General features: G+C 39.4%; 1 protein-coding gene across 2 annotated transcripts in view; it reads right to left on the bottom strand.

Annotated features, from left to right (window-relative positions):
* Nucleotides 1-657: 657 nt before the first annotated feature.
* The window catches only part of LOC121516991 (carbohydrate sulfotransferase 11-like), a 34430-nt gene continuing 10984 nt past the window's right edge, over nucleotides 658-24103 (bottom strand). The window contains exons 2-4 of one of the 2 annotated variants that reach the window (XM_041798466.1): nucleotides 11851-11927; nucleotides 8583-8744; nucleotides 658-5521 (exon numbers count right to left, since the gene is read on the bottom strand). In XM_041798466.1, the coding sequence (XP_041654400.1) occupies nucleotides 4838-5521; nucleotides 8583-8744; nucleotides 11851-11927 (923 nt within the window). In that variant the 3' untranslated portion in view covers nucleotides 658-4837. Of the gene's footprint in view, nucleotides 5522-8582; nucleotides 8748-11850; nucleotides 11928-24103 lie in introns of both variants that reach the window. The other variant, XM_041798465.1, reaches the window with a different exon arrangement.

The raw sequence follows: 24103 nt of genomic DNA on the forward strand, positions 1-24103 counted from the left end.
TACTGGATGGTCTCCGAGACAAATATGACAGGTGGTCTAATAAATTCGTTAAGCACTGTAGATCTGAAAGATAAATCTGAAATTGTAAGCACAAACACATCTAGAGAGTTTTATCTTGGGCTTTTCAGATACATAGAAAATGAAGAGGAATAACTTTAATAGTAATACAGGCCTTTTCTATCATGTCTAGGATTACTAAACTCAAACGTTAACTAAGAAGTGGCTGAATGTTAACACTAGCTTACATCTAATGGTGCATAATGGGTTATTAAACTTTTTGTACATGACGTGCTCCCATCTCTCTCAAAAATTTCAGTATCCATTGCCCTTGTGGTTGCTTTTCAATTGAGAATGTGAGAATCAAACTAGATGACCTGACAAATGACCTGGAATATAATTAGGGATGGGGATCGTTAGTTTTTATTGATATTGATACCCTTATCAATAATCTTTATTGAACCGAGTCCTTATCGACTCCACTATCAATACTTTTCTATAGTTTGGTGGAAAAACAAAATGGAGACAAATATTTACACTCACACACAAGTGGTCTTAGCTGAGTAGTGCTTGAGTTAGAAGCTATAATTCAGTCTGTAACATCTATTTTATATCCCTCAAACATAAACACATTCTTCATATTCACAACTGTATTTATTAAGGTTTCTCGTTAAAAACTAAATTTTCCCATTTTTATGTGACATTTGAACATATCATAACATATAGCATACAGTCATCTAATTTACTGAGGTTACCTGAACACATCATATTTTCCATCTTTCAGCTTAAGTTCGTTAATTGACTTTAATTCTGACAATTCCATTGCAAATTTCTACACTGGATTAATACTTTTAACTAACAGGACTGTCTTAAAGTTTTGGAGCACTTTTCAGCATTTATCTGAGCAGCTGAAGAAGAAGCAGCTTAAGAGAGGGATATGAGAGCATGTTACTCCCAGTGCAGGAGAATATGATTGCATGCGTTTTTGCAGGCATCTTTTTTCCTCAAGCTGACAGTTGAAGGTACATCCTGGTGATGCACAATATTGATCTGCTTTTAGTTTATGTTCCCCTTCAAAGAACTGATGTATGTTTTTACAAGTTATATCTTAAAATGACGTTACGTCAGAGAGCCTGTGAGACTTGATAGCAGTATCGATAAGCTGAAATGTTAATGATTTTCAGATATTTCAAAAACACAGAACCGGGACCTTGTGGACCCGGGTATCAATCCCCATCCCTAAGTATAATAGAACAACAGCTAATGGCAAGAGTGTGTCATCCTCAGCATGATTTCAGCATGGGAATGGTGTTGAATGTAGAAACATTTACATGCATTGAACAGGGACATTTTCAAAAAACTTAATTTAGTGTTTGATAAGCTCCAAAATTAATACAATTTTACATTTGATTTGGCAGAAACTAGTTTTGTCTGAAATAACGTATATCTTAGAGCACATAAGTTCAAGTTTAGAATGACTGATGTCCAAAATAGAGCTCGTACTAAGGTTTTATTTATTGTTACAGCTTGGTAACTCACATATTAATGCAATGATTTAAAAACATAAACCATTATGTTTTCATGTTCACTTTACAGGCCGTCTCTGTGATTGAAGCACTGTTAAAATCTTTGATGTGATCTAAATTGACGGAGCTCCCCTTTAATCACCCTCGGCTGTGTGAAGATGTTTGTTAAAACAGATATTTTGGCAGTTTGTACCATTAATAAGTATTTTCCTAAGCTAACCTCTGCATTATTTACCATAAACTTGGACAAAATTTGCTGAACAAGCCCCTGCAGTGGAGATGAGTGTAGGTGGATCATGTACCCTTCATTCATTCCAACAAGGGGAGCTCTGAGCCGGGGTAACTAGGCAGGACCCAGCCCTGACCACAGCTATGTGGTTGTTTGTTCAGCCTACCTGCCCACAGCTAAATACAGACAGCGATAGAAGATGGATGGCAACAAGCTTTACTGGAATTAAGAAGTGACTGCAGACTGCTGTCGTAGTTAGAAAGGACAGGATCAAACCTCTGGAAGGAAAGAAGAGAAGGATGGGATCATTTTTGACGTTTCTTTTTGGGTGTGTGTGCCAAAGCCAAGACAGAAAGTCACTTCTGATGTGTCAGAGGAAATTCACCCCTTTACTTCCATAAAAAAAAATATTCTCACAAATCATAAGCCCCTTGGTTTACAATCACACACTTCCATAACAATAAATACTCGCACTGACATACATAAATAGATTCAATCCAGAGTCGTTGTACTCTAGGTGCTCTAAATGAGTCTGCTGTGTCAGCACATTCACCTGCATACGAAGGCAAGAGGAGGACCTGCTCCTCTGAAGTGTGCCTTTCATTTATGGCTCATTAGTTCTCTGAAACAGCAAAGCAAGGGATAACTTTACTGTAATGGGCACAGCAGGGAAGCTGGCAGGGCGTATTACACAAAGTTTACAGCCACGTGGATCTGACAAGAAAGGTAAAAAAAAAAAAAAAAACATGTTGCTTATGAAACCATATTTCCACGGTGGCCATGTTCCTGTTATTTAAGGCTCAGGGTTGGAAACTCGAATGTTTTCACTATGTAAAAATGTTATATTTCAGGTTGTCATTTAAACTTCAACGTTTGGGCCATTGCTTTTATTTTAGTTCTTTCTGATTGAAAGTGGCGACAAACACACAAGATACTGAAAATCCTGAAAGAGATCAGACCATATTTTATGTAGGAAACCATGTTTGATTAGACCCATCAGACTGAAGGTAACTTGAGCATCAGTCACTTGAATGTTCAAGGAACAGTTTCATCTGATAATCATATCAATTAAGGAAAAATCATTAATATATTTTTTTAAAGATTCCTATTTAAATCAGACTAAGGCTGCATGTTTGGTGCTTATAACATGACTTTAAACATGTTTTTTGTTTGATTACACCCACAAGATCAAAGCTAATCTTAGCTTCAATCATGTCATCATCCACATTTATGCTTTTACAATCATCAGATTGACAGGACAGATGTGTATGATTAACCCTCTGAGCACTAACCTTTAAACTGTTTTCTCTCTCCTGGACTTATTGTCTTAAAAAGCTTGTAAAAAAAAAAAAAAAATCAACCCTGTGGCACACAGTCAAGCTCTAAACATACTTTTTTCAGAACAACCTGGGCTTTACAAATTATGTTAATATTGAATCTTAAAAATATTGGCCTATAAAGACAAAAGGAATGGCTAAAAAGAAATTATAAAATAAAAAATTTCTACATGTGACCTACACTAAACAATAATGACAAAGACTTCTTGGCACAAACTTTTTCTCCCATCTCCCAAATGTAAAAATAAATAATTTTGTAGCAAAAATCTATTCACATATTCATAAAAAGTCTTTGCTCTTTTCAATCGACTCTATATGTGCTGTTATTCAAAGCAGGTTCTGTCTGCAGTGGCACTGAGGGCCACATCACGGGCCTTCTGTTTCTCCATTTAAGGCTATTCAGGCTGTCACAGAGTAAAATAAAAAAAGGAATTACATATTTATTTCAGCCTCAAATGAAACGTTCTGTATGTATTTGCTCTTTCAACAAATTGTTACTCTATTGTCAAGCTCCACTGATATTACCAGCTAACTAGAACATTAACCTAAGTTAACCTAAGTTTAATGACTGTTTTATAAGCTGACCATTTGAGAAGACATTTTTTTGAAAAAGTTTATTTTAACACGGCATTAGCTTGGCCAAAGTTAGAGTTTAAAGAAAGGTACTACAGTAAAACAGGGAGGTGGAGCTTGAATACAGACCTGCAAAATTAACATTAAATTGTAAGTGCAAATAAATCCAATGAGTTCTACCTCAGAGTTAAACAATTACCTTCAAAATGCACATCAATGTTGTTGATAAATGCATGTTTTATCTTTTCTGTCCATGATAGCCAAACATTAACGTTAACTAGGACAAGGCAGGTAACTTTGACCGCATCTGTTGGGTCTAATCAAACATGTTTTTGAGGATATTTTTTTCTACAATTTGGAGATTTCATTCCTTTATTTATTTATTTAGATCCATGGACAGTGGATCAAGCCAGAAACTGAGGGAGAGAGAGAGAATGACACGCAGGTAAGGAGCCACAGGCTGGATCCAAACCTGGGCCATCCACTCCACAGAAACAGCCTCATACATCGGGCACCCAGACATAACAACCAGGCTAGCAGCTGATCTCTCTTTGGATTTTCACTCTACATTATCTTTGTGGTTGCTTTTCAATCAGGAAGCAATAAACCTCACTCAATTGTCAGATCTCAACACTTACATGCTGAAGGACCTGAAATATAAAAGTAGAAGATGTTGACATTTGAGTTTCCCACCCTGCACATGACATACCAGGAGCATGGCTGCTGTAGGAATATAGCCCACTGGACACAGTAATTTGTCATTTAAAATTCCTAGGTGAACAAAAGCATTGCTCTTACTGAACCTAAAATTAAAAAGAAAGACACATTTCAGGGACAACCTGCAGCAATCTGCTCTGTCAAACGTCAAAACCATTTTCCGTCTGGAAAACTGACAAATACGACAGGCCCCTTGGTTGAAAACAGCCCAAACTGTCTTTTCTTTCCAGAGTAATATCTGGTTTTCTTCAGAAAGTTCCATTCACCATAACCAAGTCATTCTCAACAGTCAGTTTAGTTGGAGAATCAGTGACAGAGGCTGGTGGTGGGCTGTTTAAGGCAGGGATCAATGATGTACATGAGTCCATGGCAACCAAAAAGTGCAAAATAATCACCGGTCTGAAGAGGTTGTGAAAGGAAAATATCACAACTACTCCGTCCAGTCTTTTCTCTGCTCCTCATCGAGTCCTGAGGTACTCTGGTGTGGAGTAGTTAAAGAGCAGGAAGTCCATTTTATAAACATTAAACAGTTTCTTCTGGTAGAAAGGACTGATGTGCTTAAAGAAGCGTGCTGCCATGTTTCCATCAGTCCTTGTGCTCTTACCAGATGTTGGAAACTGAAGCATCCCCTCAACTCCAGCCAACCTGAGCACAGCCTGAGAGTCTTGCTCCAGAGTCTCGTACTTCCCCACCACATCGTAGTGGATCAGACACGGGTGGCAGAGGGAGTGCACCCGCTCCCAGTGCTCATTAAAAGGTTCCTCTCGTTGTGTTCGGGGATCCACGAGGTACTGCACAAACTCTCGGAAAGAAACATCATTCCCTTTCTCCAGTGCTTCGGGCTCCGGATCGGCCCTGTGTCGGCGGATGATCTTGGTCCCATAGCGCTTGTGGAAGGCAGTGTTGTAGCTACGGGTAAATTTGTTCCTGTAGGCGGACACCAGGCGCTCAAAGGGTTCCCGCACAAAGATGAACTTGAGGTAGCTGCGAAGGCGTTTGTTAATCTCTGGGACTGAGAACTCAGAGAGAGTGCGGAGGTTACCTGCCACGTGAGCCTCGTTGGCAGGGATGGATAGGGGGTCTGTGTAGCGGCCGTCACTGGTGAGGACCATGAGGACACGCTTCCAGTTGGTGCACGCCACCTGGAAGCCAAAATATACTTTAATAATGATAAAAGTGAAAGCTGCAGCTTAATACAGAAAAATGAACTTGACTCATCAAGCAGAGACATGAATTCAGAGGTTGCATTAACAGAAAAGTATCTGTCTTTGACAGAATTTCTTAAAGGATGAAACTGTCTGTCACTGGAATAATGAACAGGGCCCTGAGTGCCAGCACACTCACACAAGCAGATGTACAGATATTTTCAGTTTTGCACACATGGCCCATCGAGAAGTTTATCAGATCTATTAAAAAGGCTGTCTCTCATAGGCTCTAGGTTCTATCACTGCCTAGCTGTAATTCAGTGAACCCTTGTCGCTGTGTTGGCAATGCACCAAGAGTCTTGGCTTGAGTTTTCCGAATGCAAGTCACAGAGGGCTACAGCTGCTGTTGTGGTGCAGCAGGATGGCATGGTCCAAACTTTGTGCAGAGTTTTAAGCGATGAGTATGTTGCACAAATTGTAGACATGGTCTAATGAACAGAGCTGCACAGCGGCGCAGGGGTTTATTGCTGTTGACTTACAGCAAGAAGGTCCCTAGTTCGCTTCCCGGTTCTGTGTGGAGTTTGCATGTTCTCCCCATGCATGCGTGGGGTGTCTCCGGGTTCTCCGGCTTCCTCCCACTACCAAAAAGGTCATTAGGTTAATAGGTGACTCTAAATTGGCCATAGGTGTGAATGTGAGTGTGCCTGGTTGTCTGTCTCTATATGTCAGCCCTGTGATTGACTGGCAACCAGTCCAGAGTGTACCCCGCCTCTTGCCCAATGACAGCTGGGATAGGCCCCAGCCCCCCGCGACCCCAAACAGAAGATGCGGTATTGAAAATGGATGGATGCCTAATGAACAGTGGCTATTTTAGATCAATGAAAAACTTTTTAAAAAATCATTCTGCGTGCATCTCTGTGTGGCTGGCGTAAAGAATATATAGCATTCATAGGCTGAGACATTTTGCAGCTACTTCTGGAAAATATTGTCATCTTAATGTGCAATTTACCTAATTATAAAAAGAGTGACAGCCTCATGCAGAACAAAAATTACAGTTTGCTGAAAGCAGGTGGTGAATGCTCTGTAGTATTTACGAGACTGTCAATTATATCACTTCTTTATTACTATTATTAACATAGGAGTTAAGTAGTTAGTAGGCTGTCAGCCACTCAGCGTGAGGAGGCAGAGCCATGGCCACAATGAGGAAGGTGTGATTGTCACATCAAGATGTCCTTTCTTGATTAATTATGGCAATTTATGAAATTGAATGCAGTTTTTTGAGTCTAAACGTTAGAAAGAATAGAACCAAGTTGTGTGAGTGTGGGCATCTTTTAACACATGTTGCTAAAGCCTTTGGTAATGGTCTGAAATACTGTTGGTCTGGTCAAAAACAAAGGACTCCTCTGTGCAGCCTTTTAACAACTTGTGAATTGGTTATGGTCTTTAAACTACAAAATCCTGATATTAAAAATATACTTAAAATTGTAAATATCTTAATTGGCACAGGTCTTATTTGCTCGCTGGACTACAGTGATCGTTTTTTGCTGTCACAGAGTAAAAAAATGACATGAGACATAAACACTGGGCTGCTGCCGTCATCTTTTCTCCCCATACTATTAAAAATGCATCTCTAAGACTATTCTTTGTATAAAATACCAGTTGTGGAAGGGGAGGTTTAAAGATTGAATGCTACTAATGAAAACATCCTTCATTATCATATGAAAAACATTAAAGAGATGAAATCAAGATGTCAGATTATAAAACTGTATGATGGAATTTTTACAACCCTGTAAACAAAGCCTTGTGCAACCTCTGCTTGAGTTCAATAAAATATAAGCAAATATAGAAGCGTACTTATCACAGTTGAACAGCAAAATGACACTGTGGCCTCCCTAACAAACCTGTAGCCCGACAGCCTTCACCCCTCCTGATCTACAGGAAGCATACTGTCTCCATGGAAACATTAACTTTGAGCTGCAGACTTCAACTGATTTGTTTATTCTTTTGGAAAGTTGGCACTGGTGATGTGCAATTAGCCATCCAGAGCCTGCTTTAAACTTATGTGTTGAGGATACAGCGCCTCTGCCTTTCCCTGAGCCCTTTGCAAAAGGGTTTGCACATAACAGACGTGTCGAAAATGTACCCATATGTCAAAATGACGAAGACCACAAGCCCTGTAATTGGTCTGCTGGGCTGCAATGGAGACTGCCAGAGTGAGTCGCGCACACCAGTGGTTCGTAAATGGTGTGGCAAGGCCCACTGGTGTGCCTTGAGGCAAGTCTCTGTGTGCCGTGGGAATCTCTATAACCACACATTATTACTATAACTATACAACTACTATTGGCTGCAGACTGCAACACTAGTCAAATCTACTTCCTTGCATGCAACATACATTCCATTATATGTCTCTCTCAGTTGCAGAACAAGTGCAAACCCACCCATCCCAACTAAATCAGTGACTGCATTCTCTATCTCCTTTGTTGTCTCTATCTGCTGCTCAGTATTTATCAACTCCAACATAATATGCTCTGTTTTACTTGCCATGTTTATTTGTACACAAACAAGCAGGAAATGTGGCGCCAGGACCAGAAACCGGAATAATAATTGCACTGCTGTGTAGTGTTTGGGTGGAGTATCACAGAATAATATGGAGACACTGACGCAAAAGTTTGTAGGGCTCACAACAGTGAAGTTCAACACAGGATAGGTATTGTTTCGATCAGGAAGGAGAAGTACAAGCCTGGCCTAAATGATTTAATTTGGGTCCCTCTGTAGTAAGCGATTTAGTCCTGCAATTCTGGTAAAATGCTTTGCCTCCTGCCCCATGACAGCCCCCTGCAAACCTACATGGGTTATAAATAATGGATGGATGTCTACATGTTCTGACATAATGCAGGCCAGATAGACTTTCTTTTTTTTTAAGTTGTAACGGACCTCTCTTAATCTTGCAGAGTATGTTTGCTATCCCTTTGTCCCACCCACTTTAAAATGCCCTGTTCACAGTTTTCACCCCTCAGGTCTGAAATTGTAGCTTTCTCTTGATATAAAAGAAACCAACCTTTGGTACATAGCAGTAAATAAGGCTATGCTTATCATCGACGATGAGATGTTTGAGATCTTCTGGTGCAAGCACTTGTCGCTTCTTGGTGTGGCTCAGACACGCCTGCTCCAGCAGCTCCCTGCGGCCCTGCAGGGACCTCTGAGCGGCTAGCAGGTCCAGCTGCTTGTAGAGATGTGACCAGGACGATGCAGGGCCGGTGAACGGGGCACAGGTGGGAAAGAGAGGGGAAGACAAGCAGAAAAACCTTTAAATATTATTGTTCAGAGTTGTGTGCAGAAGGAAATGTCATGCAATCCTGTCAACATATCCTAAAATAATTCCCCAAAATCACTGCTAATAAACATCATCATCATTTGCAGCTCAGTGTCTTCAAATCTGACTCATGTAAATCAAATAATCACCATCTTTGGTTTAGGGTTTCATTTGGGATCTGTCTATGATCATTTGCCTACTGCTAGTAACAGACGGTGTCTGTGTGTTATTATTTATGGAAATGTTGTTTACACTGTGATGTTAGTGGCCTGGACAGTTACAGGCAAGACTATGACACAATGAGCTGAAACTCATTTCAAAGTTAAGTAGAGACAATCCGCAGATTTAGGAGATTTCTGTTGTTTCATAACTCAGAGTGTCCCCTTTAATATTGTTGACTTGTTTTTACAATATCTTTCTCTTATGAGGTTTCTGTCTGTTAACTTTTCGCGTCCCACCATTGCAAAAATGATCCAGCTTCACAAATTTTGCTCTCTTATTGTGATTAAAAACATAATAATTATAGCCACACTACATCCATTGGACTAAAGAACCCTGGAAACATCTTCATGGTTTGTGAAGACACCAATGCTAAATATGTAGGGCATCTATATTAATTGTGCTGTTTGGTTGCAGGATGTTTGGTTTCTGTGCTAATGTGATGAATCTGCTTCTGGTGAATTCTGTCATCATTGCACATCTATCAGTGTTGTATAACTCTCACAATGCAATTATGTTGACTAAGCAGTAGTGTTGAATCACTTCTTCAAATCTGACCTAATCAGCCTTTCATCTAACCTGACACGCCAGATGGATTTGTTTCACATATCCATCTGGGAGAGCCTCAATAGGAAACATTTGAGAAAAGGCAGAGACTTTGAAAAAAACTCGGAGTGTGATTGGGTTAACATTCTGTCTGTCACATCTCTACGGGCCAATCAGAGCAACAGAACACGTGACGTGGCCACTATCAAGCAGCTACTCAGGAATAACGCGAAACATGGCGACAAGAGACATATAAGCACTCGACTTTTGTTGTTTTTGAAAGGAAAACAACTCACTGCTGTTCCTTGTTCTTCTTTTAACAAAGAAATGTTATCAAGTTCTGATATAACTGGCGCTTTAGCAGCATCCACGCTAACCTCTTCTGCCATAACTGCTCCAGCGCTTGCTGCTGCTTGTTTACGTCCCGACTCTGCTGCGCCAGAAAGTACTGCCCCTCGTCGCTGATCGGTCCTGTCACTTTCTAACGGGGCCCAAACGGTTAGAAAATGGGAGCTTTGCAAGGTGGATTCGCCAGTGAAAAACAAGGAAACGGGTGTATCCATCTACTTTGCAAGGTTACCTTTCATCGTCTTTCACATTGACCATCAATGAAATTTATGTATTAAGTTTAAACCTTACATCCATCCTCTCTTATGTAATTATATCTTCAAAGAATTTGGAAAATTTGGGTAACTTTATCTCAAATAAAATAAAGTTACAGTTATAGGAAATGGCACGCTCACAGTTCAAGTCTGTACAGTATGAACACCTGAGGAAAAGTGCAGTTACTGTAGAAAGGTAGCTGAATCTCAACTATTATATGAACCCTCGATATAACCTCAACATAATGCAGCACTGTGTTGCTCTAGCTATGCACTTTTAACAAAGCTGAGTACAAACAAAGGCTCACTTACGATAAAGTTTAAGCTCCACTAAATGTTATGGTGTTCCCCCAGCTGACATAGTTCCAACACACATGTAACCTCTACTGTGCCAAAATTATTACCTGAACTCATGCTTATATTGCACTAACCATGGTGCAAGACATGCACAACTACCAAATTATCGGTAACTTTATGCAGGATTATAACACTTTAAACACACATTTTAACTTCACACTGGAATTCCCATGTGCCTTTGCAAGCAAGAGTACGCTGCACAGCACCAAGACCTGTTGCTCGGCGGTAATAGGAATCAGCCACTCCCCTCTCCAACTAAAACTTATCATACTTATCATACAGAGTCAATGGTGGCAAAAGTCCTAAAGTCTTTATTGGACATGCATTGTTAACTTTCATTTTACCCTGTTTTACTGTGAAATTGGGTAAATTTAAATGTTTGATCAATATTGTCTGCCCTTCTTGCAATAAATGACTACTTTTCCCATAATAATGAAGCAATTTTTCAAGTTCTTTGGAAAATTGGCAAAAATTGGCACAGGTGTTTTGGTTCAATTATGCTCTGAACTGCAACATATTCAATTAACTAAACATGCATTGTTGTAGATTTTTTTGGAAACATGGGTTGCGATCTGTTGTAAGACAGACTGGTGGGTCCTGAGGCCAGACCAGTTGAGAACCAGTGGTTTAGAGTGAAGTATGATTGCTCATGCAGCATGGACATGACTTATAACTGACACAGCAGTTCCTCTTGACAGTCGTTTTAAACACTAGCAGTGTTGTCTGATAAAATGACTGCAAATAAGCCACAAAATGAGTAAAGTTACTGTCATGTTGTCTGTGTATTTCTCCACTGTGCTGACTTTGTTAAACCACAGGTCTTGTAAACTGGATGTGTCATAATATGACGTGATGACATATCTGTGCTGAGACCTGGTTGGGCTTAAAGGGGTGTAAGTGTGGGTCAGTGGGGGACTGCCAAGGGAGGACAAGCTTGCTTCAGCACAATGCTAAAACTCCAGTATCAACACTCAATAGATGAGGATTATCAGAATGTAAAAAAAACTAGGAGGCATTTGAACATAAACCAGGGGATTGTGCAAATCAAATCAAAGCATATCGAAAGCGATATCTTTCAATCTGCCAAATTCTGGCAGAAACTCTTTAAGTGTGACCGGTTGTAGCACCTTTACAGCCGTGCCACTATCACTGCTATCATCTAGCACGCAAGGATTGTGGAAACCATGTTTAATTTATTATTTAGTCACCAGAAAGCAGAAAACCCCCCCTGTTCTCTAAGAGTTTGTCAAATGGATGATTTATGAGCGTCTGTGTGCATGTTTTCTCACCTCGTCTCCATTGTAGAGAGCCTGCAGTGGACTTCTCCTGCTCTTCCCTGGTCTGCTGCCCGTCTTTACTCCAGGTTCTACAGTTAAAAAGACAAATCGAACAACCATGTAATTACAGCCGCTGCATTTTTGATCGTCTATGAGGCATTGTATGACAGCAGAGTTCTGTTCTGTTTCCCTGCCTTTATTTCAAAGTTCCTATGTAAAAATGTAAAATGGATGACACCATCACTAAATCTGTTTCCCGTTGTATCTTTACGTCAACAAAAGGAGAACAAAGTCTGATGAACTCTTACAGCGGAACTTTGTTGTCTTTGTCACCACTGATTTATATCAGACCACTTAACTTTCATCTTTCCAGAAGCGTGTATGTAGGTCAGAATGACAGACATTATTTTAACTGTGTGTCCTGTAGTTGCAGAGAGGTTTAAATTACACTGTAAAGATGTCTATGCAGAGTTATGGGGGAAGGTCAGTGAGAGCCAACTTTCCTAAGCCTCCTCTGCCTTTGTCATGACGTGTTCCCTCTTTTGACAGATCCTCCTTTCTTTCATTAGCGTATAGATTCCATAAGAACAGTGTGTTCCTTCCAAACTCTGTGACTCTTATATAAGTTACACCTCTCTAGTCTCATGGTGATCTTCTTGAAGCTTCTTCAAACTGTCCTTTTAAAATTTCTTCTTCACTAAAGGAAATTACTTTCCTTTCCACAGCAGATTTCCAAGAAGACACATTAAACAAACAAACAAACCAGATCTGGAGAGCAGCCAGTTTTCTCACATTACACAACCCAATGATGATGCATATTCACTGATCCCCGCTTAACTGTAGGTCAGAGCAGTGCTGAACACATATATATAATGATGGACGTGCTGGAGGCTCTGCTGGTTTGAACAAGTTGAAATATTTTCCTGCTTTGAGACCCGAGTCCGTCCTCCATCCTCCAGCATTTATAAACACATCTGTCTTCTCCCTCCATCCCCCACTTCCAGACTCCCCCTCTCAGACCCCCCTCTGGGCCTGATGGCAGAAAGTGTTTAGGTCTGCAGTACAAGGAACTCAGTAAGAAAGTGTTTTGTTTTGCACATGTGGCTCAACAATGCCTCAAACAGCAAAAGTCAGCTCTTTTAACAAGAAGGCACAGTGATACGATTCCTGAGTATTACTTAAAACACACAACAATCGTTAACATCTAAGATTTGCTTTTCCCACTTTCTCAATCTTTATGTTACTGGCTTAAGTGAAAAAAAGAAGGAAATGTGTCTTTGCCAAAGTTGTGTGAGTTAAATAACATCTTGAAGATGTTATGAAATTAAGTTTACAACAGTTCAAATGACTCAGAGTGTCCCCCACGTCTGAGAAATGTTCTTTCTATGTTCAGTACAGAAGTAATGACTGCTGTGCTGGTGATACGACAACAGAGCTATGATTTTCATTGGGGCGTTCAATAATTATGATGCCATAATAAATGAATGAAATGAAAGAGACATTCAGACTTTAACAATTATAAAGGTATTTGACAGAGTTGCTAAATCAGCCTTGAAAGGGTCATATTATTAAAAACCTACTTTTCTTCTGTATTTTTGCACATAAATTTGGTTAATAAGAGCACCTGCCAGCATAGTCCTTTGTTTGTGATCCACCTATGGCTGAAAACATAAAATCTGAGAGTCCATTCAGAATCATCTCCTTGTGACATCACAGGGTCTCAAGTAGCTTGACTAACATGACACTGGAAACACTTTTTCTAATGCCTGAATGCTTTATCAACCTCACGCAGTACAATGTGAGACTGACTGAGACGCAGCTACTAAAAGACATACCAGTGTCAACTCTTCATGGCAACCTAATGGCAAGTGAAGTGTTAGCATAACACTATCATTAACGTTGACAAAACTATGAGATGCAGACTGTAAAAAATCAAGACCAAAGCCAGTGTTCAAAATGACCATTTACCCAATGTCAATGTCTTTGGAGACCAGTTCTAGCGCTGTAAGAACAAACAGTAAAAGGCTGTCAAAAAATAAGTGTTGTTAACTTAAAAATCCAAAATAGCTATTCCAGCTCTATGTTTCTGAGTTGACTGAAACAATTTTAGATTTAGGTAAACAGAACTTGATCACTTGAACTATTTTTGGTAGGATTTTGTATTCTAATCCTTTGACAATCATCCCTTAATCTGCATCCTTTTCCCAGAATGCCTCTGGGCATTAGACATTTTGCACCATGAGTGAAGATAACCACTCAGTGAGTGAAGTCCTGCCTTTAGGATCAACCTCAATATAGCATGGATGGTGTACTGAACTCTGTAGAATAATTTCTGGGTCAAAGTTCACCTTGAAGTCTTTGTTCCTTGTAGTCTAATTAGATTACTTTGAATGACACTATTGTTCAAAATCAAAATATGGGAAAGACATTAGGGAAAATTGAAGTGGATAAGAAAGATGCAACTTATGTTTTTTAACTTCAGTCATACTTCAAAGATTTTATTATTTTAAAACTTTTACATGACAAATACTTTGAGCATTTTCAACTTGTTCAGTTTCAGAGTGTGCCTGCACTGTATGTTAACGGCTGATGATTGCCAATGCTGGCCATAGCAATGTAAACCAATGCATCTATGCATCCCTGTAGGGGTAAAATGGTGCATACCTCAGTTATTGGTGAAAAGCACCATAAAATCTGGGATTAATAATTCTAGGCTTCCTCCATTTATTTATTTTGGTTACATTTATATTTGGGGGCTTCTGATGCCTTTATTCAGAGAGAAGGACAATGGATAAAGTTGGAAAGAGGAATGAGAGAGTGGGAAAAGACATGCGGGAAGGAGCCGCAAGCCGGTCTTGAACCCAGGCCATCCGTGTACATGGCCTGTGAACTCACCACTAGGCCATATGCACTCCATATATCTATTGTTATTTGGAAACACAGGTGACAGTTGGCATAGTGGTGTACTAAATATGAGACAAAAAAATTAAAATTACATGTAAGACTTATATAGTGTGCCACGACAGTATCATTTGTAATAAAAGCTGGTTTACACAGGGTCAAAAATTTCCTCTTGTGCCTGATCCATATCCATATTTCATTTAGTCAAAAGGGGATTGTGTTGAGAGTTGGAAAAGGGCTGTTACACTATAAGACTACTCTAAGTTTCGGCATCAAGCTACTCAGAAAGAAAAGAAAATCTATCAGTTATTAAAAATAATGAAAATATGAAACAGCTTGAAACAAGTGGAATGCTCCATCATTAAAACTGTATTGTAAGAGGAACTCTACTGTCTGGATCAAAATAACCATGCTGCCTTGATTTAAGACATGTCACCTCACTTTGATATCACATGTTGCAGTGTGCTTTACATTTTGCATACGCTGGAATGAGATGAAGGTGGAGGGAGTAAGGAATGTGCTTTATGCATATCAACATAAGGGAATCTACTTGAAAGGGGGCCTATGGAATGATGAGGAAACTTCATGCCTTCATATGGAAAGCATATTACTGAGCAGTAACAACAAAGTCTAAGGGTTACGCTGTGCAAGTATGGAATCCAGAAGGAGACAGAGCCGTTTTCTCTCCCACTGACTCTCTTCCTCCTGCTGAGTTAACAATCAGCAAATAAAGCAAACTTTTACTGTTTTTAAAGGGCACCCAGATTCAATAAACCTCTGTGCCAGGCTGTCTACTGTCATCAAAGTAAAACTACAGCTTACAAACTCTTGTTCAAGATCAAAATTGAGCTGTAAATCCTAACTGCTTCCTAGCATTTGGAGAAGCAGATAACAAAAAGGAGAACAATCAGAGAACTGTTCATTGAGCAAAAATAGAGCACAAGAGGATCTGAGATAGACAGTGAGTCTTAGACCTTGTGATGCTGACATCCCCTCCCCTCTGACTTTATCACATGAACCATCAAAATCCTCCAGTTCCTCTGGGTGGATGCATGCCACATCATCTGAACACGCACAGACAGACATGTGAGTCTTTATGAGCCAAGCTGCCAGCCAAGCTTTACTGAATAATCCACGGAAAATCGACATCATACAGGGCATAATGCATACACATTATGCATGACGCGATTAAATATGATAACATCTATAACTGAATGAAAAACGCTCTGGAGATAATTCTTGTTATGATAAAGTAGCTTAAAGTCTGCAGAGATCTTAAAACAACTTAGAGGCCTGAAACACCGAAATTAGACACTGAAGGTTCCAGGTGAAAATAATAGATGAGGTGTCTAATCTCTTGGTCAACATCACCGCAGACCACATCTAAAGCAGTTAAACCCTCTACAAACTCAGGATGCTTCCCCAGGAAGCTTCAAATAGGCCACAGGCACTTGTAAATGCGCTACTCACAGAAACAGTGTTATTTTCCTGTTTTAAGAATAAACACTTCACTTAAGAGTTTCATACGCACTCAGACGTGTAGGAAATGTGGATAAAAAAACACCTTTATTGGCTCCTCAGTCGATTAAAATTGGAAACCCAATGAATGCTCTTAAGTGACACAACGACATTTAAAGATTAAAGAAGACTGAACAAAAATGGGTCATACTTTTTATAAAATTATTAGTCATTCATATTTAACCTTAGTAAATAACTGAACCAGAAATTCTGGCTGAAGAGCATCTACCCTGGGATTTAACAAAAATGCTTTTAAAACATCATGGACAGGGCTGGGAGGGGTAGAGATTAGATGTACCTTCTTATTCCTTATTCCTATCACCTCATTTACATTTGATAATCATATCAAACAGCTAACAAAATCATGTTTTTTACATCTTAGAAATATTAATAATCATCCTTCATCTCAGCATGTATTGATTATTGTACTTCACTCTTCACCTTCCTCTACACATCCACACTAAATCCCCTCCAACCAGAGCAAAACGTTGCAGCCAGAGTATCAACAAGGTCAAACAAATTCTCCCATATCACTCCTGTACTCAGGTCCCTTCACTGGCTTCCCATTACATTCAGAATCAAGTTCAAGATCCTCACACTCACTTACAGATCCTTGCATGGTCAAGCTCCAGATTATTTGTCAGATGTCATCCACCCCTACCGGACATCCTGCTCCCTCAGATCAAACACATTAGAATATCTCTCTGTCCCACGCACTCACCTAAAGACTCGCAGTGATAAGAGATTTCCAAGCCATTTTCCCAAAAATGTGGATGAGCTGCCCCTGTCTTAGCGCTCTAAAAAATCTGTGACTGACTTTAAAAGTCAGTTTAAGACCGTTAGGACAGGCTTTTGGTTGATGATCATTCTTTTCATGTAATGTGAACGGTTTTGAATTTTGTTAGACGTGTTTCTCATGATATCAGCTCCTGCTATTCTGTTGATGTTATGACTACGGCAGTCATGCAGTGCTTTCATAATCATCACTTTTATTCTCTGTATATTTTGTCTCTGTAAAGCACTTTGTGGCTGTTGTCTGGGAAAAGTGCTATATAAACAAACTTTACTTACTGACTATGAGGTTTTCTAGCTATGTGATACTGGAAAGTCAAAGCGAGTGGCTGGACTAACCCAGGGAGCATCTTTAGAGCAGAGCCTTCTCTGCCAAGTAGAACTGTACATCCATCTTGCAAGAAAATGGTGAAATGTATGACAAAAGTGTTCCTGACTAAACTAACATTACACAATAATATACATTTTAAATACTTTGTAGTCATATGTTGAGTTTTGGGCCTGAATTAATCAACAACATTGCTTCCTACCCACACATACAAGTCAAACACATGTTCAATTATTCTAATCATTGCCAGTGACTTTTAAATAGTAATTTTACAAATGTGCATATTCTGACTGGTGCATCTTTTTATTATGCTGGTTCAAAAGGAACTAGACAGCATTAGTCATAGCGGAATACTGAGAATCAGCATATGACACTTAAAAATGAGCATGTCTGTGTTATGACTCTAATAAGTGGATGTCATTTGAAGACAACCTCTCAAAGTTGGATAAACATTGGTGTGAATGTGTAAGTTTGTTGAGAAGTGGATGCTGTTTTTGCACTAGTTTGAAGAATAAGACCCTCTGAGACACTCAGATCGATGTGGATCTACTTACAAAGCTCTGTAGTACCTCGTCCATCAATGATGCTATTTTTTGTTTGTTATGGATAAAAAGTTTAGGAATGTTTTATCATGCACCAAACCTTCCTCCTTCACTCTCGTGGTCAATGTTTTCTTTTTAAATGGAGAACTCCTGTACATTCAGATCTTTGTAAACCACATCATGTTCTGTGTCGAGTTTTCTATCTCACACACCAGAAAACCACCACTTCCTCTCAGACCCAGGAAGTGACACAATAGTGACAGTTGAATAAGAGCAGAAAACTGCACAAGTAGACAGGCCCATGTCTTGTTTATAATTCTGTGATGGCGGCATGAGTTCTAATCCTAGATTATCAATATTCCTTAACAGACAGCTCCATCTCATGACTTATAAAGTAACAAAAATTCAGAGACAAAGTAGTGTTAAGATGTTTGCTTTTTTCTCCAAATATGAATAGACCTTATACGTTTACATTTATTTGAGTTTAAAAATATTGAATCTTTTCTCCGTCAACAAAATCTCAGCACTTCTCTGCTGCATCGCTTTTCTGGAATATTTCCACCTCTCTATGAGCATGATAAAAGCAGAAGAACATGGCATCAATAATGTAAATATTTACTTAAAAGGGTTAAATTACACTTAATTACACTTAAAATAACTGCCTGCCTTCATGCAGCCATGCAATGGAAGTTTCCATGACCCAAAGAAAACCACAGTGTAGGTTTCTTTGAGCACTGAAAGTCTGTTTCATAGTACAACAGAAAGAGACTGAAATAGCAAACGAAGAGTCACAACTAAAAGGCAGGAAGAGATAAGGCGGTTATCAAGAGTAACAGACTTTCAGGGTTTGTTTTGAGCACAGCTTGATTCAAAGGTGTGGGACAGTCCACATGCTAACAGATGATGGTAATTAGAGCAACACGATGAGGTGACTTTACGACCAGTGAGGGACAAGCGTTTCCTTTTCATCTCACGCTTATGTCCTTATGTTTACATGCACTGTTCAACCCTTTCAATATAAAAAATAGCCCATCTTTGTCTTGAAATACTATATCTACCTAGACATTATGCCTTTTCCTGATATGATTTTATCACTTTCCTTGGGCCCTAATTCAATGTATATTGCAAACAAAGTATTGTGATTATTGTATCACGTTTGGTAGTATCAGCTATGCCAACTTTCTTTTCCTTCCAAATCAACACAATGGTCATTTCGTACAATAAAATAGGCCTTGGTGATATGGCCTTAATATCATATCACAGTATTGTATTGCCCTGGTAAGGGTATTATATCTTGGTATTACAAAAATAGAAAGACATGAAGAAGAAGACCCCCCCCCCCAAAAAAAAAAAAAGATGGCAGTCAGTTTCAAGAGCCATCTCTACCTTGCTGAGGAGGTGTGTTAAGCTCCTACTAACTTAAGCACATTTCCTGATGTGGGCGATCACAATAAAGCATTTGAGAAAAACAACAACCACAGACTTTTATTGTGAACCTGAAGTAGTGTGTTTATCATTGATTTAACTGCTGTGCTGCGAGTCTGCTTTTCTGACCTCTGGATCCTTGATTCATGACATGGACTTAAAAAAGAGAGTCAAGAGTTAAACACCTTCATACGGTTGTTTGAGCCTCTCTAAGCAGCACTGGGCTGAAGACAAGCAGAGACCCTCTACAAAGCGGGCACACTCGCTGTATGTTGCTGTCACTACAAACAGTGAACTTTGAAAGCAGAAAATGCTGCTAAATGTGCATGAGAATGTCACCCACTTCGATTAGTTCCCCAGCTGCTCATTATGCTAGAGCAAAACATGCAGACAACTGCACTCAGTCAGAGCTCTGTGTCCGTCACACATCACTCTGCAACGATAATGGTGTCAATGGTTCTGCCTCACATGTGCACAACAGCATCGAAACCAGTGATGGTAGTGTTGAAAACATCTAGAAATTTTACTGGTGAAAGTATTGATAAGGGTTTACCACCCACCTCTAACTGGAACGTGATAAATTAGGGGGTGATGCCATTCCCAACTCTGACTTTTGAAGCAAAAAGGAATACAGTGTGTGATAGGTTGCCTGGGGCAGTGACATCAGTACCTTGCTGAACAGTACAGACTGAGATGTGACAGAGTACACACTCAAGAAACACCCTGAATGCTCTGACAAAGACACTAGGTGCAGTGGTTGCTTTCCAAGTACCCACACTCTAACTTCACTCTCTTTTTATCAAGAACACTTCTGCTAAAAACCGACATCTGCTATTGCAGCATAGGAATAATCCAAGTCTATGTTAGTGGGCATATCAGGGCTAACATCAATGTTAACTCTGCAGATCTTTGCTTCACACATTCACTAACTTGAGGCAAATATCCACCGGTCACTTGATTCAAGCTGCAAACCATGTCTGATGTTTTGAGGTATTTTCCTTGAAAAGAAAAACCCTGAATGTTCATAACTTAACCTCAGGAACTTATTTTCACAATCCAACTTGCTCACACTGAGAAAGTTGCATGAAATAGAATACAGAGAAACTTGCCACAGGATATATTCTCTGAGTGAGGATGGAACAATCCATTTATTTATTAGCCGTTCAGTTAAACAGACTGCTTGGGGATAGCAAAGAGTTATAGCTGTATTTATAAAGTGAAAGACTCTGAGCTTGTAACAAGGCATGCATGCACTGGCTCTTTTGGCTTCTCTTGGCTCAGCAGATTTTTATAAGCAGATATGAAGCAATGATTATCACGCTGAAGAAGATATTGATTTTTAAAGAAAACCAAGAAAAAAAATTCAAGATACTTTGGTGAAGTGATACTTAACTTCTCATCTCCAACAGTTCACACTATATTCTGCAGCCAGTTCCAGTTCTGTTTAGCATTTAGTTGGATGAGTTACGAGATCACTAAGGGTTACACTTGAGGGTCTAAAGGCACCTAACAATTTGTGAGGCCCTCACGACTGAGTCATTACTCACCACCGTATAAATACTGTCAGGGCTGGGATGACTAAAACCAAAGAGGATAAAGAGACCGTAAGACAAAAAAAAAAGTCATGGATGTAATGTTAAATCGGGATAAAACTTTCAATACCTTTGAATCAGACAAAAATATAATTACCATTTAGTCAAAATCTCTATTATTCTCTATGATCCCATTAGACTACGAGCAACACAAGATGAAAGGGGCTTAAAAAGCTGCAATCAGGAATTCCAATTAAATAAAAAGTAATATTAAAGTAAATATCCATATTGTGTTCAGATTAAATCAAGGACAAATATTTAAATACTGTAAGCATATTCACTTTCTGACAAAAACAAAAACAAGCATGAAAAAACAACATACATCTGTAATCACTAGATAGCCTAAATCAGGCTAAATTCTCTGTCTGCTTTTACTGCAAGAAACTTGAAAACATGCCCTGTGAAGCATCTTTTCAGTTGAGAAAAGGGATGATGTGCACTAATGTGTGTCCTCCCAGCAGAGAAAACACAATGCAGACATAAAAATGACAAAGGCTGCTTGTGTTTGCCAATGGATAAATCAAGCCCTGCCTCACATTTAATGCATGTCCTGTGGCATGAGAGAACTCAGCCTGACTGTATTTTTTAAATCATATTCATGTCTAAGAAGTCATACTTTGTAATCTGATTTATCCTGACACATCACATTGGCTGAAGGCTCACCTAAGCTTCCAGCTCAACCAAGACACAGGTTTTCAATAGAATCTGTAAGATCAGAGGATTGGTTTGACCTGACCATGAAACCACACAATCCTTTATCACTAGTTCTGATACAAACCTCCAGCTCCTGCTTTGCATATAATTCCACTTCCTTCCCTTTACATAAGAGGCCTCATTGTCTGAGACCTCATTGTCTTTCCTCTTTAAAAGAGGAAAACTAGAAGGCTTAACGGTTTACAAGACAGAACATCTTTAGAATACTAACAAATCGACTTTGATACACCCCACTGTTTAAAGCAGAACAAATAGCCAGCAGGTGTGGCATGTGGTGAACAGCACAATGTTGTTTGTTTGCTTCACAGCAGCTGCACTGATGTCAGATGATAAGATGCAGCATGCATGAGCATAAAGCACATGGGTTTAATAGCTGGATTCCAATGTATGTCTGTGAATGGGTGTACTTGGTGGTAAACAACAATGTTTGTGGATTAATGCAGGTGTTGTTTAGTGATAATGATTGCACCCTGTGGCTGTGAGTTTGTGCTAAGAACTGAAAAATTTGTATCCCTTTACCAACAAGTGAAGTTTCATGTGAGATCCTCAGTGATTGCCACAGATTGGCCAGCCAGCACAGGGGGGGATTTGTATATTGAATCCAGTTGAAACCTACAAGGATTAACAACTGAACACAGAAAGACTCTTCTGTGATTAGAGCATCTTTCTTAATCTTGTAACCAGACATGAAACAAGTAAGGTATCACAGGGCAATTGTAGAATGGGAGGGGGGTCTAGTACTTGAACATGCATTTGATGTCCAATCCCTGTTAATTCTGTAATACCATGATATAATACTGTAACAGGAAAAGGTGGAAAAACTACCATGATATAAATTTCCCATCTCTACTACGTTCTCACAAAAGTTAAAACGAGTAGGCAGCAAATGTTTGGCCACTACAGAAAAACACATGAACAAACTGACAACATTGTCACTCAATAAAGAGCAGGAGAATAATAAAGTTTACATTGTGGATTGTTCTCTGACTGTGTGTGGGCACTGATGTCAACTCTGTTAAGAGTTATGGGGAGGAATCCATTTTTGTCAGAACAACAAGCAGGGATTATTCTGCTTTTGTGAACTACAGTGATAACAAACAAAAAACCTGTCATCCATCTACGACAGTTCACTTGTTTTATTCACATCAGGTTGGATCTTTTTTCATGACAGCAGTTGAGACAAAACACTGGAGAATGAAAACAGTAACTCCGATAAAAGGAGAAGCACAGCTTTTAAACATATTATTCAGGTGGCCGTGGGCATTTCAGCTTGAGCAGACAACTCACTGTTGTCTCCCATAGCTGGGAAAGAGTGTGAAGAGTTTTCCCACTCTCTCATATGTGAATCCACGTACAACCACCAAGCAATGAGGTGGAAATTTCAGTGAATGTAGAGCAAACAACACCATGAACAGAAAAATACACTAAGTTCATGGTTCAGAAGCACTGATTCTAACACTGCTAAATCTCAGGTATGTGTCCTAGTTTGCTCGGACAATCTATATCAGTTGAAACTTATTAACCCCAACTATGATGCAAACACAAGATCAAAAAGATGTTTCAACATAGTACAACGCACAGAGTATGGCACATTTTGGTGTTTCTGAGTTTTGACAGGAAACGGTTTTGTGTGTCAAACGGCAGAGCTTAAATCTTGCCAAATTTGCATGAGTGTGGTTTTCACATTTCTTGTTGATGCTGACAAGTTTGCGCCACGTTATCAAGTGCAAACGGTGCACTGAATCCATCCATGCTGAGCATGCTTAAACTCAAATGACGCTGTGAATGACTCTGTGGCAAAGCACTGCTGAGTCAATCCAACCACATGAGGGAGAAACCGAGAGCAAAGAGAAACTGGGTGTTCACGTCTATTTTTGGTTAAATTATGATGTATCTAGTAAGAGAGGCTGACTGGAAATGGCACATCATGGAAATGGCTTAGTATGTCAAAGATGTTTAATTATGCTGGTCTAAGGGAGGGCTTGGAGGTTGATCAAACTTGTAAGATGGCATGGAAACAAGGTGATGTTGATGGAAATAAACAATTAAAAAAGTTCATAGATTTCTTTCTAAAGAAAAAACACAAGGCAAGTTGTAATAGATAACAGTGAAAATAAATCAAACTGCACAAATGGCAGTTCAGTCAAGCTGATTAGATCATTTCATTTACTGTTCTTGCCCCGGTATACAGCACCAGAGAACAATCTAATCAATCTGTCTGTAACAATAGTTGGCAATATGCCCCCTTTCAGCTTAGTTACTACTGAACCTTTCTCCAGTTGAGCATGCTAACAATGTAGCAAGCAGCTAACCAGTTGTACACCACACAGTGAAAACATGGACAAGTTAAAACTTTCTGTACATATTTAACTCTCTAGTTTCGGTGCAAATGCACTTGATTCCGTCTCTCTAGCATATGGTCAAGGAAGATTACAATGCAACTTTTGATATGC

Source organism: Cheilinus undulatus, linkage group 11, assembly GCF_018320785.1.
Source record: "Cheilinus undulatus linkage group 11, ASM1832078v1, whole genome shotgun sequence".
NCBI classification, from domain to species: domain Eukaryota; kingdom Metazoa; phylum Chordata; class Actinopteri; order Labriformes; family Labridae; genus Cheilinus; species Cheilinus undulatus.